The sequence below is a fragment of the Garra rufa genome, chromosome 12 (assembly GCF_049309525.1).
Source record: "Garra rufa chromosome 12, GarRuf1.0, whole genome shotgun sequence".
NCBI lineage: Eukaryota > Metazoa > Chordata > Actinopteri > Cypriniformes > Cyprinidae > Garra > Garra rufa.
This window is the reverse complement of record NC_133372.1, coordinates 12,921,808-12,937,955: the sequence shown is the minus strand read 5'-3', so window position 1 is coordinate 12,937,955 and position 16,148 is coordinate 12,921,808. Positions and strand designations below refer to the sequence as shown.

Sequence of the window (16,148 nt, the reverse complement as noted above, 5' to 3'; positions counted from 1 at the left end):
TTCACAAGAGTACCACCACAAATGTGTGTGGTGCTGCTGACGCAGAAGCCGGCATTCTATCATAGAACCCTGATGCACTGTGCCTTTTTTACAAGCAGAGAAAGACACATGCTGTACTTAAAACAGTCTTCATTAACAAGTTTTTGGCTGAAAGAATAACAATATAGTGAGACGGTAGACGCTCAAACCTCCTCACATATTGTCGTGGAATTAATATAAATTCTTCTTTCTAAAGAAGTTGAAGCAAACACATGGGTTTAGTGTTTTCTTCTGTGTTATCTGTGTATGCATTTAGACTTAAATGGAAGTTGTTTTGTGTATTTCAGTGATTACAAATAAACAAATATGTTTTTTTCTCATTTTATGAGACATAAACACTCATTAGTTGGATTTAATATCACTGATGTGCACTTCTGACACTGTAACATATTTTTTTAAATCATAAATCACTGGTAAAATATTGATGTTGGAGTATTTTTAAATCTTTAAATCTTCTGTCAAGTTCGTTTTGCAATAGTTTTCATTAATTTGCCCCTTGCTGGTGAAATGGTTTGCTTCAGAGAGGCGAATTAAGGGTGGGTTTTTAGAGTAGCGCTAGTCTGACAGTGGAAACCCAGCATGATTTTGGCCTCGCGGCTTAAGGTGTGAGGCCATTGGCCTGGCCTGGCTTGTTGTTAGGCCTGGCTTGTACTGGCCTGACAGTCGCAAAGCAGCTATTGATTTAAGAGAGATGGACGTTCTTCGTCAGAATGCCGACTTCTGCGCCAGCAGAACCACATGCGTTGTGGTAGGGTACAACGGGGCTAAAGGCACACCTTAAACAAAAAATGTGTATGATTGCAGAAAAATATTTACGTTTCTATTGAACATTTATGGAGCAACAGATTTTATGTAAAAATAAATCATACAAGTTGTTTATTTTGTTTAAAAATCTTATACATTTAAGAGGTGGCAAGTAGGGCCTTTTACCCCACACACGGGGTAAAATGTTCACCAGCATGGGGTAAAAGTATTGATACAAGTACTTTAGCTAAAACAATGTTTTTTTTATAATGTCTGAGTTAATACTTGTTCAAAACAACCACTTTAGCAAAGTTTGTACAATTTTCTGCTTATTTTAATAAAAAAAAGAATACATTTTTGTTCAATAAATATACCGAATACAGAAATACAGAAACAAAATCATTTTAAAATGTAAAGATTCTGAAAGCATTGAAGGAGATGCTATAATAATTAAATATAAATTTGCAGTAGTAACAACAAATTACATTTTATTATATGATATGATTAATAGCATGCTTTTAAATATGACAGTTTCATTCTAAACATGGTGATTATCTTTAAGATGGACACCCAACATAATATATGATATTTGCCATCTGAATCATGTCACATCAACAAATAGAAAAGTCAGCCTTCTATTAATTACCATGTTAATTATTGTGCCTTTTAGCCCCAACAGCAGGGGTGGCTTTTTACCCCAAATTCCATACTTTTACATATTCTTTCGTTATTTAAAAACTGTTGCTTTAATTATCTTAAACGAAACTGAAAATCATCAAGAAGACCTTTGTCTCAAGATATATTCTCATTTTCTACTAAAATCTACAACATTTGTAAAAACATCAAATATTAGATCAAGTAAGAATCGACTTTGCGATGCTGCCTGCGTTTGCGTCAAGGATCAGGCAAAATTGCACTTGTATCTTGAAAAGTGGATGTTTTAGAAAGTGCTACGGCACATTTTTTCTGCCATCTAGAGGAAAAAAATATCAAAGGTGCCTTTTACCCCAGGGTGCCTTTAGCCCCGTCGTACTCTACTCTTGTGAAAATGCGTTGAAGACTGACACGGAAGAGAAGAAATTGTTAAATAAAGTCATTATTTTTGTTTTCCTTAGTGCAAAAAAATACTTCTCATAGCTTCATAACATTACGGTCGAACCACTGATGTCACATGGACTATTTTAACAATATCCTTATTACCTTTCTGGGCCTTAAACGTATCAGTTGCGTTGCTGTCTATGCAGGGTCAGAAAGCTCTTGGATTTCATAAAAATATCTTAATTTGTGTTCCGAAGAGAAACTAAGGTCTGACGGGTTTGGAACGACATGAGGTTGAGTAATTATTCACAGAATTTTCATTTTTGGGTGAACTATCCCTTTAAGGATTTTAAAGGGTACAAGTGGTAGACACCTAACTCCCATGATTCTTATGTTTAATTGTGCAATGATCCCATACTCCTTAATTGGCTTGAGAACATGACACTTAAGTAAATTCCAAAAATTCTTACATCTTACATCCTTTATCCTTTCAAACTCTCACACTGGAGGGTAACCCCTTCAAAGAGATTAAGACATAGGGATGAGCTCTTTAGAATGCAATGCAGTTGGTGTTTCTTAATCAGAAGGCTGTGTGCTTTCCAGACCAGTCCATAGCTGAAGTTTCTAGGCTATACTCCTCCCCATTAAACACTAGAATGAGACGGTATAAGTAAGTCTGAATGCCAAACCATAAATGTTTCCGCCCCACAGTCACAGCATGAAAATAATGAAAATGCATTTGATAATGAAATTCGACAAGCTTGCTTTCTCATGAATTGGAATGTGTGCAAAGGATTGTGGGTGATTGGAGGACACGCCAAATGAAGGATGCAAATTTCCAATTTAGAAACACCTATAAAGGCAATCTTTTGTTTTGTTCCGTAATGAATCCATGTTTTGAATGAATTGGTTTAATGCGTGACTCAGTGACTCAGTCCCTTTTCGCCACCTACTGGTGTAATGACATAACCTGATTACTTTTGTTATAAGCAGTTACCCAGATCTGTTGGACCAATTAGGTTAGAGGACCTAAATAATTGCTATATCTACGGTGAGATGAGACAATCAGTGTTTTTTTTAGTTTCTTGAGCATTCTCTTAACACTCATTTTTCACAAGATTGCTATAATTAAAATTTCTAAAATACAAAGCGCTTTGAGGTTGAACAGTGAATCTGTTTGTCCTAAAATAAGCAAGAACAGTAATTCATTCAAATTTACAATTAATTAGGACACTTTAAGAGAACAACAAAATTAATTTACTAACATTAAACTACTGCAATAAAGTCACAAGTCAATCATTCAAAATCATTTCATAAAATTTTGTTTCACTTAATCCAGTCAGTTATTTTTTACACAGTGCATGCATTTTGTTTATAATGCCCTCTTTTCAACATATTAAATGGCATTTGTGGCATTAAAATAATATATATAAATAGATAAATAAAAACAAGATTATTTCTAACTTTCCTAAAATGAAAAAATGTTTTTTAACATTGCAATGTGAAACTCATAAATATTCCAAAATTAAAACATCACAGAACATTCTGATAAACCTCCTCTGCCAAATCCCCCCCAAAAAATCAACAAAGCATTAAAGTCAGAGACAAATAGCAGTCCAACACAGTTCGCTTTCGTGACGTTAATCGGAAGGAATGATTCACATTCCCTGGACTTAGACCAGAAGCCCTCAATTAAAAGCCCTCCTCCATGTGAAAACCTGTTTCTGAGATGAGAAATAGAACAGAATTAATTTAAGTGAAATCTGTTTCTTGGGTGGGAAAAGGAAGGAAATAAAACATTATCTCAGTTTGATGTTCCATGTTTGAACTAACTGAACTGTAAAAGCTCTGTGAAAGCCAAAGAGTTTGTTAACATCACCCACTGCGTACACATTAGTCATCCGCAGTCTGAGACTACAGCTGACATATCTGCTGCTGGGAGATTTTGTTGTTTTCTTTTCTTCTTTTTTTCGTTAAACTACATTAGAGATAAAGTCATATATTTAAGAGGAAACATAGACGAATGGAGAAAGACAAAGAAGAGAGGAAGTGAGATGTGAAGTAACTGTTCGTGGTATATCACATCTGTGATCTATGAGTCATTTATTTTTGTGTGCGAAAAAAAAAAACATGTTTGTGTTCAGGTTTTTGTTGCTTTTAATTTATGGCCAGCGTAAGTATTTCAGTGGCGGGAATGTGTGAGTGATTAGCTAAATCCAGTGAGTGGCAGGAAGGACCCATCCATTGCCATCTCAGCGGCAGGGAGCTCTGATGAATGTTTCATGTGAGTTTCACTAATCTATGCCACTCTATTGTGGAAAATCAAGCATGCAAAATCATTATGGAGCTAAAGGATGGAGGGAAAACGGAGAACTGATCCATTGACCTCCACTGGGCTTGTTTATTCTTGTTCCCCCAAGGTCGTCGTGTGGTCATTATTTACAGAAATGATTACTGCTGACTTTCTTGTATGCCAAAAATAGTAATTACATTTATCTCTGACAACCGGGATGTTGCAACCTTCGCACCTGAACCACGGGCTGCTTAAAAAAACTTCCAACCAGTCTGATTTGAATGGAAATAGAATGGAAATGCAAATTGGAAGTGTTTTCTGAGTGGCACTGTATAAGCAAGTTGGTTTACATATAATGCATTTTGACTATTGGATGAATAATATCATATCATTAGAAGGCATCTAATTATTGTTGAGTGCATGGAAATTAGATCTGTATTTGTATGGGGAAAATATGTAACAAGTTTTCATCTTTCTTCTAGTAAAAGCGGGAGCTACAGATTTACGGAGCTACTGATAGACATGAAAAAAACAGTGGTGACATTTTTATGATATAAGAATATTTCACCGGTATGCAAATAAATTATATTTCTTTATATACTGATATCCATGAACTAAACTGTTTAATGCATGTTTAAAATATTAGAATAATATATTAGAATAATATATTAAGTAATACAAAAGGAACTGCCCCTTTTCATATACTTATGAAAAGTATTACACTGTGTATAATTTAATATTCAGTAATAAAATATGGTAGTGTTTGCATATAAATATGTATGAAAATATATATACTATCTACAGTTGAGGTCAAAAGTTTACATCTCCCTTTCAGAATCTGCAAAATGTTAATAATTTTACCAAAATAAGAGGGAACATACAAAATGCATGTTATTGTTTATTTAGTACTGACCTGAATATGATATTTCACATAAAAGATGTTACATATAGTCTACAAGAAAGAGAGAGTTCCTCAAAAAAATCCTTCAGGTCCCACAAATTCTTTGGATTTCAGCATTTTTGTGTATTTGAAGTTTGAACCTTTTCCAACAATGACTGTATGATTTTGAGATCCATCTTTTCACACTGAGAATAACTCAGGGTCTCATAATGTAATAATATGTAAATTACAGAAGGTTAAAATGCTCACTGATGCTCCAAAAAAAAAAAAAAACATGCATTAAGAGCCAAGGGGTGAAAACTTTTAAACTGAATGGAGATATGTACATTTGTCTTATTTTGCCTAAATATCATATATTTTCATTTAGTACTGCCCTTCAGAGGCTACAGAAGACAGTTACATTTAGTTTAGTTACAGTTAGTTTCCCAGAAGACAAACTCCAGTATGCTCACAGGGAGTGTCATGGCGGATAAACTGTATCACATAATGTAGTTTTAAAAGTCTTTAAGGTGAGAATATACTTGTTTAGCCTTTGTTTGTTAATAAAGATAATGTTTATTTGAAAACTTGCTTCCATGTTTTCAGAGATACAAGCTCCAGGGCATCAGCGGCTGTTTAGAGCATACCTCGCCAGATCTTCTGGAATTTGCTGCTGGCTCTGATGTCTCTATAGTGGTTAAACATGAGATATAATTTGTTTGGGTAAATATAACGGGCAGTCTTTGGTCTCATGAATCTGTTATGTGTTTCAGATCAAATAGTTTTGGCTGAGGGCAAAATCTTATCAGATTATATTTGTATGTAAATTTAATGCTGTATATCAGAGAGCTGCCTTTGTATTTTTGACTGAACTGCCTAACAACTTCTATGACGGCTGTTGTTGTTTATTAAATATTATGGTTCAATAAATAATAACATATTTTGTATATAAATGAAAGTAGTATTTATTAATAGTATTTAGTATTAGGAAACGGTGTGTATGTGTTTGTGATGGTGATTTTAGTTACATTATTCTGCCATCAGATGACAACGAGACATCCATCTTTATATTCTAAAGAGACTGAAACAGGGTTCTAAACAAGGAAGTTATTTTTACTTTTTTTACAACACCTTGTAAGATGCAGCCAACAAATGCACTGAGCAGTGCTGTCAGATGAAAGGATAGTATGAAAAAGATTTCCTCAGCGGACATTCAAACTAATGTTTTATTGTGAATATGAGATTGAGCTGAAGAATGAATGCTGTATCAGATGCAGGCAATCAAACTCACTCAGTCCATCTCTCTCTCATAATACTCTACATAACGCAGTGAGCTTTTAATACAGTATTACCATGAGCTTTCAATGAAGCAACTCAACATTTCTTTGTTACTAGTTCTAAAAAAAATGGTTTTAAAGACTCCGTTGTTGTTTTTTATGTACTTACACATTCATGCCATCAAAATTTTATATAAATTTTATATATATTAATATCACACAAGTAGTGACACTTTTTAATAGGCTACATCATGCATATTTTCATATATGAAATGTGTAACTAGGCAATCAATAAAGTAAAATAAAGTGACTTTTATAAATATGTGTTCAGCTTAATCTAAACATATGTTAACTCATGAAAGAGTAATGAATTAATCGAGTGCTTCATTAAAGCGAGGAAAAATGTAGTGCAAGTTTGTCTTGTCATTGCAATTTATTTACATACATGGTCCATACAAATATTGGAGTACATTGAAAAATATAAGCACTAGTTTCCCATATGTAAATGTATTATTTAATATATATTGCTTTATATTTCCAGAATATGTTTTGTAAGGGCAGGAGCATCAGTGACATGATTTCTGGTTGGACATTTGGAATATTTAAGAAGCTGACATAGTTATTAGGTGTTCCATGATTAAATAGATGATAGTCATTCTTTTGAAGCACCAGGTGGATTGCATAAGGTTTGATTACGCACACTCTTTTATTGGTCTATGAGGCTGTCAACAATGAGTTCATGCACAGTTTGTCGCCCTTAATCCTTTACAGCAGTCTATTTTTGGTCCTGAAAAAAAAAAAAAAGATTTTAAAGGCTCTTTAATCGGTTCATCCCAAGAGATGGACAACTAGACAAGCGCAATTTTTGTGTAAGAGCCATAAAAAGGGCCATTACGATCTGAGACAGGAGAACAGATAGATCAGCTTGTAACTTACAGAACATTTGGCTTGTAGAGAGAGGTCTGTCTTACATCTCCTCTGAATATTGATCTAAAGCTAAAAAAGCTTTAGATGGTTGAAACAGAATGAAGGCACATTTATTCAGTGCTAGATCATCCAGTTAATTAATAGATACAAAAACTACCCAGATAACAATAGCTTGTGCCAAAACTGGCTTACATTTGGCACTGTGGTTTGCTATAACACAGACGTTTGACAAAAGCATTATTTTCAACAAGAACTGTCCAATTTGACAGGAAAAGGCTTATCCAATACTGTATTAAATACATCAATCACTGTTTCCTTTTTAACATGGCAGGCAGGTATATTTTAAAATAGATAGACTGTCATAGCTCATTCCAATAATGCCACAACAATCTAGGCAAATGATTGTATTGACAAAATGGAACTTCCTTCTATTTTAAAACACTAATTTACAGACACTAAAATCAGTTTGACCTCATTTTTAAATAACAAAAAGAATAGTAGCACTATTTCATCTCTGTGCAATGAAATGTCTGCAGATGCATTGTTGTGTCAAGCAACCTCAAATTCCACAGGCTTTAAGACTGTAACATCCTGCTGCAATGTCAGAACATAACAAGGGCTTTATGTCAAAACTATGATGTGTTAACCTCACAGGTACTGTGTTAAATGTGTTTCGCACTACTACATGACCTGTTGACAAAACAGGAAATCATAACTGAGCAACAAAGGAGCCTAATAAGGGAGGTTTAAGATCTGAAGACATGAGAGAAATCACAGCTGCTAGTGACTTCTTAGATCAAAGAGCATGAAACGTTAAACTAAATAGAGTGTCAGCAGAACAAGCATAATACCACAACACTGAAAACTAACTAACAAGCGCCAAATGTGAGTAAAAATTGGCTTTGTAATTGAATAACATAGCAACTGGCAGCAATTTTAGCAATTGCAACATAATAAAGGGGTTAAGTCCTAATGTGCAAATGTAAGCAATGCTTTTGTTCTGATGCGTCTAAATGAGTAAATCAAGCGAAAGAAATACAAATAGAGAGCAACTGTCTTATATTCTGGCTTTCATGACAAAATGTAATTAAGAAGCTGAAATTTTTTTCCTATTATCCTTGTGACAATATTAAAATGAATAATAATGCAAAATAAACAATTTCTTAAATAATATAACAAATAAAATACACTTTAAGAATAACATTTCCAAAGGTTTTACTAAATGCAAGCTGATTTAAAATATTGTACTGTAGGTCTGTAGAATAGGATGTTAGTCTCTCCTGAGTCCACATGGGAAAATATTTTCATAAGCACAGGTTACAATGTCAATCACTGACAAACAGACTATCAGCAATATGCACAAAACGGCAGCATTTGGATGTGCAAAACCATGTGAAAACCAATAGAAATTCTGGTAATTCCCGGGTCATGGGGCACAATGAAAATTTATACATACTGCAAACAAATTTGTGAACAGGATAATACAGTCAATCACCCACCTAAGCCTCACTCCTGAATCCCATTCAATCACATAAATGATTATATTTCAAAACTCTGCATTAGAAATTAGAAAAGACTAAAAAGAGTGAAGGAGGTAGCAGGGAAGAGAAAAGGAGTAAATTAGTTATATGAGAAGGACTCGAACTCTAGAGAGAGCTGATATCCTTGCAAGAAGTATCATGGTCTATATCACAGACATCTCTCTTATCTAATCCTGTTCAGACTGATAGAAAGAGCCCTAAAAGGAAATTACTGACTGAAATTACAACAACAACAACAGCAAAACTAAAGATAATTACACCAGCGTGACAAGCAGAAAATGTCAACGCAAGGAAAGGAACTTTCTTTGGAGAGTTGAACGCATGTCTCCTCAAGGCTGATTGGGCTAATGCAGGAATCATGTCGCTTGTCCCTCTCCTGAATTTTTCATCCTTTCTCTGGCCAAAATAAGACTCAGCATCAGATGGGACAGACTATGATGTAACAGGAAAAGAAAAGGGACGTAAAAAGCGGGGAGAGAGAAATTGAGATGGCAAATAACTGCATCGTTCTATTGTCTGTTGCCCCAGCATGGAGGTTCGACACAGATGGATAGGGCTTAATTTCCTCTTTCCAAACAAATCGTTTAGCTGTTAGCTGCCTCTCATAAAGAAAGACTGAAGAAGACATTTTAAGATTTTGCTCAAAGAGGGATTTTCAAACCACAATCATATCTTTTTTTTTCTTTTGGTAGCCAATCATAGCCTGAGCTACTCACCACAGTGAAGTCTTCGCTCGAGCAGTTCTGCCCGCTGAAGTTGCAACTCTTCAGCATGTCTTCCAGCTGGTGGCCAGTCCTCTGGAAAATGTCTAGCATGTTAGGGGGTGGGTACTGGAGCTCACTTGGCCGGTGTCCTTTACGGCTCTTGGGCGGGAGGCCGGTGAGGTTAGCCAAGTGGTAGATGTCCGCGTCGGTGAGGGCTGAGAAGCGGAATCGGTTGACATTACAGAGCGTGATGGCCGGGAAGGTGAGCTCACGGCGGGTTTCTTCCCTCATAGCTGCGAGGTGGGGTCGCTCTAGATAAGTCGCCGTGCTCCGTGTCGCCTGGTACAGGAAGAGACCAAGCGAGACCAACAGTGCCAGTCCCCAGAGGGTCTGTCTGAAGCCCAAGCGCCCCGAGGTCCCCAACACCCGAGCCAGACCATGTAGCGAAGAGGAGCTTGCAAAGGACGCCAGGTCAGCCATGCCTCCGTTTCGCCGCCGAAGGCCTTCATCTAGCATAACGGTTCCGCCTCCTTCTGTCGAGGCCCCCTTGGCTTCGTCGCCCTCAGCAAACTTGATTTTACAAACAAATTCGATGGGCATGTGGTTGGCCAGGGCTGTGTGTGAAGAGTCCTTTGCAAATGACTCTGATTCCTCCTGCTGATCTCTCCCTGAGCCTTTGCTCTTTTCCGTTTCAGCAGCTATTCTACCACGCTGTGGCTGTTAGAACATTTTTGTTCCGAAATCTTCTTTCTCTAAGGTTGTTATTCTCTCCCGGACCCAACTATGTCCTATTTATAACAAATATTGCTCATATCAGTTTGAAGTGCGTTCCTCACTTCCACTTTCATTCTTCCAATATTAATTCTTTACTCACTTTTTCTACTCCGTCCATCAGTCTGTCCTACCTCCGCACTTTTCCCTCAGATTCTCGTCTCTCTCCTCTTCTCTTCCAACCTTGGCTTCCACTCTCTCCTTCTTTTCTCCTTGTGGTCTGCTGCTGTTTGAGGAGCAGAGTGCAGATGGTGAGAGGAGGTGCTTCGTTCGCCGTGTCAGTGCCCCAGGATGTGCCACAGCCGTAGACTCCAGAGATAGTAGAGGCATGAGCTGGAGACTACGAGAGAAGGATGAGAGAGAGAGAGAGAGAGAGACACACACATGTGAGTTCCACAGCTCTCCTCAGCTGCTCACTGACGGCTGACGTAGCTGCTGCCCGAACTCCTCTCGCGCACTCAGAGCGAGAGAGCGATGGAGATAGTAAGGGAACCGGAGAGAGAGCTGAAATGAAAGACAGGGAGTACAAATGCTGCCCTCTCTACATGCCCTACAAGAAAGAGGAGGGGAAGAGAGAGAAGTGGAAGGAGAGATATTTAATATTACATGAGCAGAGAAGGCAGGGGTTATTTCCCCTTCAGTGGAGAAGAGCCGTCCCAACCCACACTAGGGCTTTTATTTCTCTCTCAGCAGCAGGTTGTTACATCCACTTACAGCGGTCACTCACTGTCTTCACCACAACACTCTCTTTCTTTCACTCTCTTTGCTCTTTCTTCATCTTTCTTTAACTCAGCAGGTGTGAATGTGACTATACTGTAGGTATAGTGGGGTGCAAGAATCCGCCAAAGAAAATGCATCACATTTGGTATGTCCTTCATATTTTTAAGGCACTCTACAAGTTTGTTGAACAAATAAGGCTCCTTTGAAAAACACTGATTGTGAGAAGCACTACATAAATAAAAGTTGACTTGATCCGTGCTTTCCAGCATGATTTGAGAATGTTCAAAAGAGCAACTTGTGCTTCAACTGAAGCAAGAACATCTGACCTTTTATACAAAGAAGTCCACATGGTGAGTGTTTCACAAGTTCGCCTGCCCATCCAGTCCTGATGGTTAATGGCAGGGCCTAAAATCAACACTTGCAAAGCTCCAAATGCGAGTAAAAATTGGCGTTGGCCAGTATATGTAACCATGCTAGTCACCAGTTGGTGAGTAACACTTTTATAAAATGCAATGTAATGAGAACAACAGCCAGAGATTTGCTGTTTCTGATGTAAGCGAATAAAATAATCTTTTCCGAAAATTAGATCATCTTGACTGGTTAGCTGTTTTGTCATAAGCGACAAGAGCGAATCAAATAATAGGATACAAACAAGCTAATAAGGTCAGAACAGTGTGATGGCCAGCTTGTCCCTAGACACGGCTCTATAACTTTTACCTGAGAAGATATTGCTGGCGCTGCCTTATTGCTTTATTTCGGCAGATTAACTTTCCCTTCTTTATTCTCCATAACCTGAGAATGTGGCGACACATACCACACCGAGTTTATCCCTGCGTGCCAATGTGCATACTATCCACCCTATCTGCCCTAAATAGTACTAATAGTAGCGACATACAGCGCTGTTGCGCTCCGGGCGTCCCGTGTTTGAATCCTGACTCGAGGACCTTTCCCGATCCCGCCCCCATCTCTCTCCCACTTCGCTTCCTGTCATTTCTGATCTGTCCTATCACAATAAAAGCCTAAAATAAATCTTTAAAAAAAAGAATGAAAATGACTACTATCATAGATAGTATGGATGGATAATAGGCACATTGGCATGCAGGCCACTTTTGCTGTGCTGGACCCTCTGATTTAAAGTGACAGCTCATTGTTTGCGCTAAATATGAACATGGACTGACACAAAAATGTAGTAATTACACCATAAATGCATATAATTAAAGTAACTTCAAAAAGAGTTTCATGGCCGGTAAAAAAAAAAAAAAAAAAAAAAAAAAAATGGGCTGGTAAATTTTATTACGTCACCGGCCATTGGCAGGTGTGGCAAAAAGTTAGTTTTAGGCCCTGGTTAATGGTAAACGAACTTGGCTTGCTGTCCTCAATGGAGGCTCGAACCCGAGGCTCGGCTTGAGCTCTGAATTCAACCCCTGCATTGGGGTGCTACATAGAAGGAGAATAACAGAAATAGAGAGGAGACGGGGAGGTGGAGAGATGCTGAAATTAATTGACAGGACTGAATGATTAGGCTACTCCCGAACCTACATTTGGAACTTCATCAAAAATTTGTTTCATGATATGGTACACTGTTAAAAATTACAGTGAATTTAATGGTAAAAGACTACAGTGCTAAATGCTACAGTAAAAACTGGTAAATGGTTAATGGTAAGTTCCCCTACTCTATACGGTAAAAAACTGTATTGGACATTGCATGTAATTTTACATTAATATACCATTTTCAGAAGTAAAAAAAAAGAATGTCAAATTTTTTTTTTTTTTTTTTTAAATAACTATGATTCTTAGTTTTTCTTATCAGTTTTGTACATTAGGGTTGCATGTTACATCTAATGTTGTTAAATGAATGTTTATTGCATTATTTGAGTTTCGTTACATGTTGGTGTATAGTGTTTGTGTGAATGACACTGTGCAGCTTCTATATATGTTAGTATTTAAAAGCTTCTTGTGATGGGCTTTGGTTCATCATGTGACCAACTGCAATAGGTTGGTATATTAACATTATATCAGTTAATTAAATTACGGTATTTAAATGTAAATTTAAGTTAAAAACCGTAAAAAGTCACTACCGTGTTTTTTTTTTTTTTTTTTTTTTTTTTTTTTTGTAAATTCTGGAAACCACAGCTGCAGTATTTTACCGTACATTTTACTGTTTTTTTTTTTTGTTTTTTTTACAGTGTATGGTTAGCAGCATAAAAAATTCTGAAAAAAACTGTTTGTATGTACCACATATGTTTCTATATGTTTGTATACTTAGTATAGATGTATTGAAAGCATATAAAGTTAAAAAAAGTACAATTATACAAATTTGTACAGATACATCTTGACCCCAATCTAAACAAAAAGGAAGATTAATGTAAAATCATTTAAAGTAACTATATAATATTTATATGGTTTTGACCTATTAATTCAATGAATTTAATATTCTATGACCATGATTTGCAAATATTTTCATGTCTAAAGTTGTTCATCTGTAAAGTGGTTATGTTTTAGAAGTTGATATATAAATTTGGTATTTCTTAGTGTCTGATAATGTATGTGAGCTAGAATGCACACTTTACACATGAATGCCTATTACTAATTACAAATGAGATTACACTGAAATAGTGCAGAATGTTAAAAATTCTTTATTTGAGGCCATAACATTTCATAAACATAGCATTTTTTGAGGTTTAAAACATTCTGTCAATTTAGTTAAATTCAGCTAGCTTGTGTACAAATTAATTTCGAATAGTTTATACTTGGCATCAGTGCTGCAGTCATAACATCAAAACCAAGCACCTAGATTTTCACATGGGTTTTTATAATGGGTTTTTTGACTTCATTAGTAACCATAACTCTACAATAATTGGACAATTTGTACAACGTAAACTGCACAAACTCACACCCCCAAATGCTTGTATGTAGATACGTATTACATATTATTTTAAACATAACTGCTTCAAAATTTGCATTTTCATGATGAGCATTAATTTACAATGTAGAGAAAAACGTCCAAGTATTGTCAAGTTATGCTTAGCGCAGACCATGTTTTACTCATAATTGAAAAAACCCATTATAAAAACCCATAGGAAAATCACAAGGGAACCAGCGGTGAATAAGTCTTCAGGGTTTTGATGTCACGGTTGCAGCACTTTATTGTGTACTATAAATATTTTTGCTTCTTATGACAGATTGCTTGTGATGTTTCTCATTTGTAAGTTGCTTTGGATAAAAGCATCTGCTAGATGAATAAATGGGAACGTATGTATCAAGTGAAATGATATGCTGACTGTGTTTTATCTATGTCTGTCTTTTTGTTTATGCATGCACACGTCATTCTCAAGTTGCAAACAATAGTCTATTCCAATCTCCCCATGCGTGTTGTAGCCAAAGCATTGTTTGTGTTGTTGTGTTAGAGAGTAACAATGTGAGACTAATGGTGGTGTTAATGAAGACTGAGAACATTGTAACGAGTGTGAGGCGACTCCTGAAGATCAATCTCCCTCCCTGCCGGAAAAAAAAGAGAGTGACAGACCATTGATTAGATAGATGCGAGAACAATTAAGGAGTAGTGTGATCACACACAAACAAACAAAGAGTACCACTCAGCTGCACACACTTAGTTCCTTTGGAATAGGTCTTCATGAGCAGTCTCTAAAGTATATTACATATGCATAACACAAAAATGAATGCATGCAAGTCTTTTAAACTCAAAGATGCAAACAAAAACAGAAATGACAAGTATGTGAGAGAAAGAGTACTATGAGGATGCGTTGTAAGTAGTGAAATATAAGACTGTGCTTAGAAAAGTGCTTTCAAACAATGTTGACTCTTCATCCGTCATCTAAAGGAAAATGCTTTGTGTAATATGTATTGTATACAGTTCTGTACTGCAACAAAACTGCCTACCTGACGTTTCCATTGAACAAATGCATCCATCTCAACAGAGAAAGCATTAGAAAATCTGAGGCCACAGGGGTCTGCTTTCTGATGACCAGCCTTTCAAAAGCAGCTGTGAGCTTTGAACAGAATTGGTTTTGTGAATCATAAAGTAATTTAGTCTGACAATATTTCATTCAAAGAAAAACACTGAGGTGGGTCTTGCAGGTGAATTTTTGAGGACATTTTGACCTCGTCCAAATTCTGTGTAGTCTGAACATTAGAACTACTTTTGTCAAGTTTTTCTTTGGAAAAAAAAGTTGAATAGTAGTCTGTCTGAAACACGCGAGACGTTCCAAAGCTTCAGTGGTGACAGACCTGAAGACAGAAAGTCCATCTTATATTTATGAAGAGATCTGAGAGCAAAAGAGAAGTGGTCCCATCATTTATCCTCGCTGTGAGGGGAATGTTACGTGTTGCACTGCGGCATACAAACACGCAAAGACATGTAACGCAGTCTTGACACACCAGGCGAGTCTTTGAGTCTCACCAACCATCTCATGAATTATTAATCTCCCCCCAGGAAGAAACACTGACAGTGATCCACGCCTCCCTCCCCCAACAAACACGTAATCATACACACACTCAGCTTGAGAAAGATTTAAGGCGAAAGTAAGTGCTGCTTCACTTCTCCTTCGCGCTGCTCTGATAGCGCCCCACTTCTGACTTCTTTCCACGCATCAACCACTCTAAACCACTCCGACTGACAGAGAAGAAGTTTTAAATGCCTCTCACACATGATTTACTCTGCGATGACTCTCCCTGAACGCCTGTCCTCAAATATATTTGGTAAATACAGAGTGAGAACATTAGATTGAGTGTGCTATGATTTTTGTCCTTCCATCTGTACATTCTGTCCCAACAACAAGGCAATTTTCTATCCTGATTTTAGCTCTCTGATCTTTTTAAAGGCATAGTTTACCCAAAAATTACAATTCTGTCATTAATTATTCACCCAAATGTCCTTGCAAACCCATAAGACCTTTGTTCATCTTTGGAACACAAATTAAAGGTGTCCTATTATGCTTTTTCACTTTTTAAATTTTATTCAGTGTGTGGTGCGTATGTTTGGGCATAAAAAAAACATCTACAAAGTTACAAATCTCAAAGTCCATTCCAAAGGGAGATATAACTTCAATGAATGGCTCCTTTGGACTATAACGTTTGTTTTCCGGATGCTATGATCTCACAACGCAAATCCCGCCTACGGAGGGACGGACAAGGTGGGGGATTCATCTATCTTTAGCAATGTAGCATGGACAGCTGCTTCTGGGATGCTCCAGT

At 36.8% G+C, this 16,148-nt stretch overlaps 1 protein-coding gene across 1 annotated transcript in view; it reads right to left on the bottom strand.

The window, feature by feature from the left end:
* asic4b (acid-sensing (proton-gated) ion channel family member 4b) overlaps nucleotides 1-10,605 on the bottom strand; it is a 66,045-nt gene extending 55,440 nt beyond the window's left edge. Inside the window, exon 1 of the mRNA XM_073851542.1 lies at nucleotides 9,456-10,605. Coding sequence (XP_073707643.1) covers nucleotides 9,456-10,043 — 588 coding nt within the window. The 5' untranslated portion in view covers nucleotides 10,044-10,605. The remainder of the gene's footprint in view (nucleotides 1-9,455) is intronic.
* Nucleotides 10,606-16,148: the final 5,543 nt, after the last annotated feature.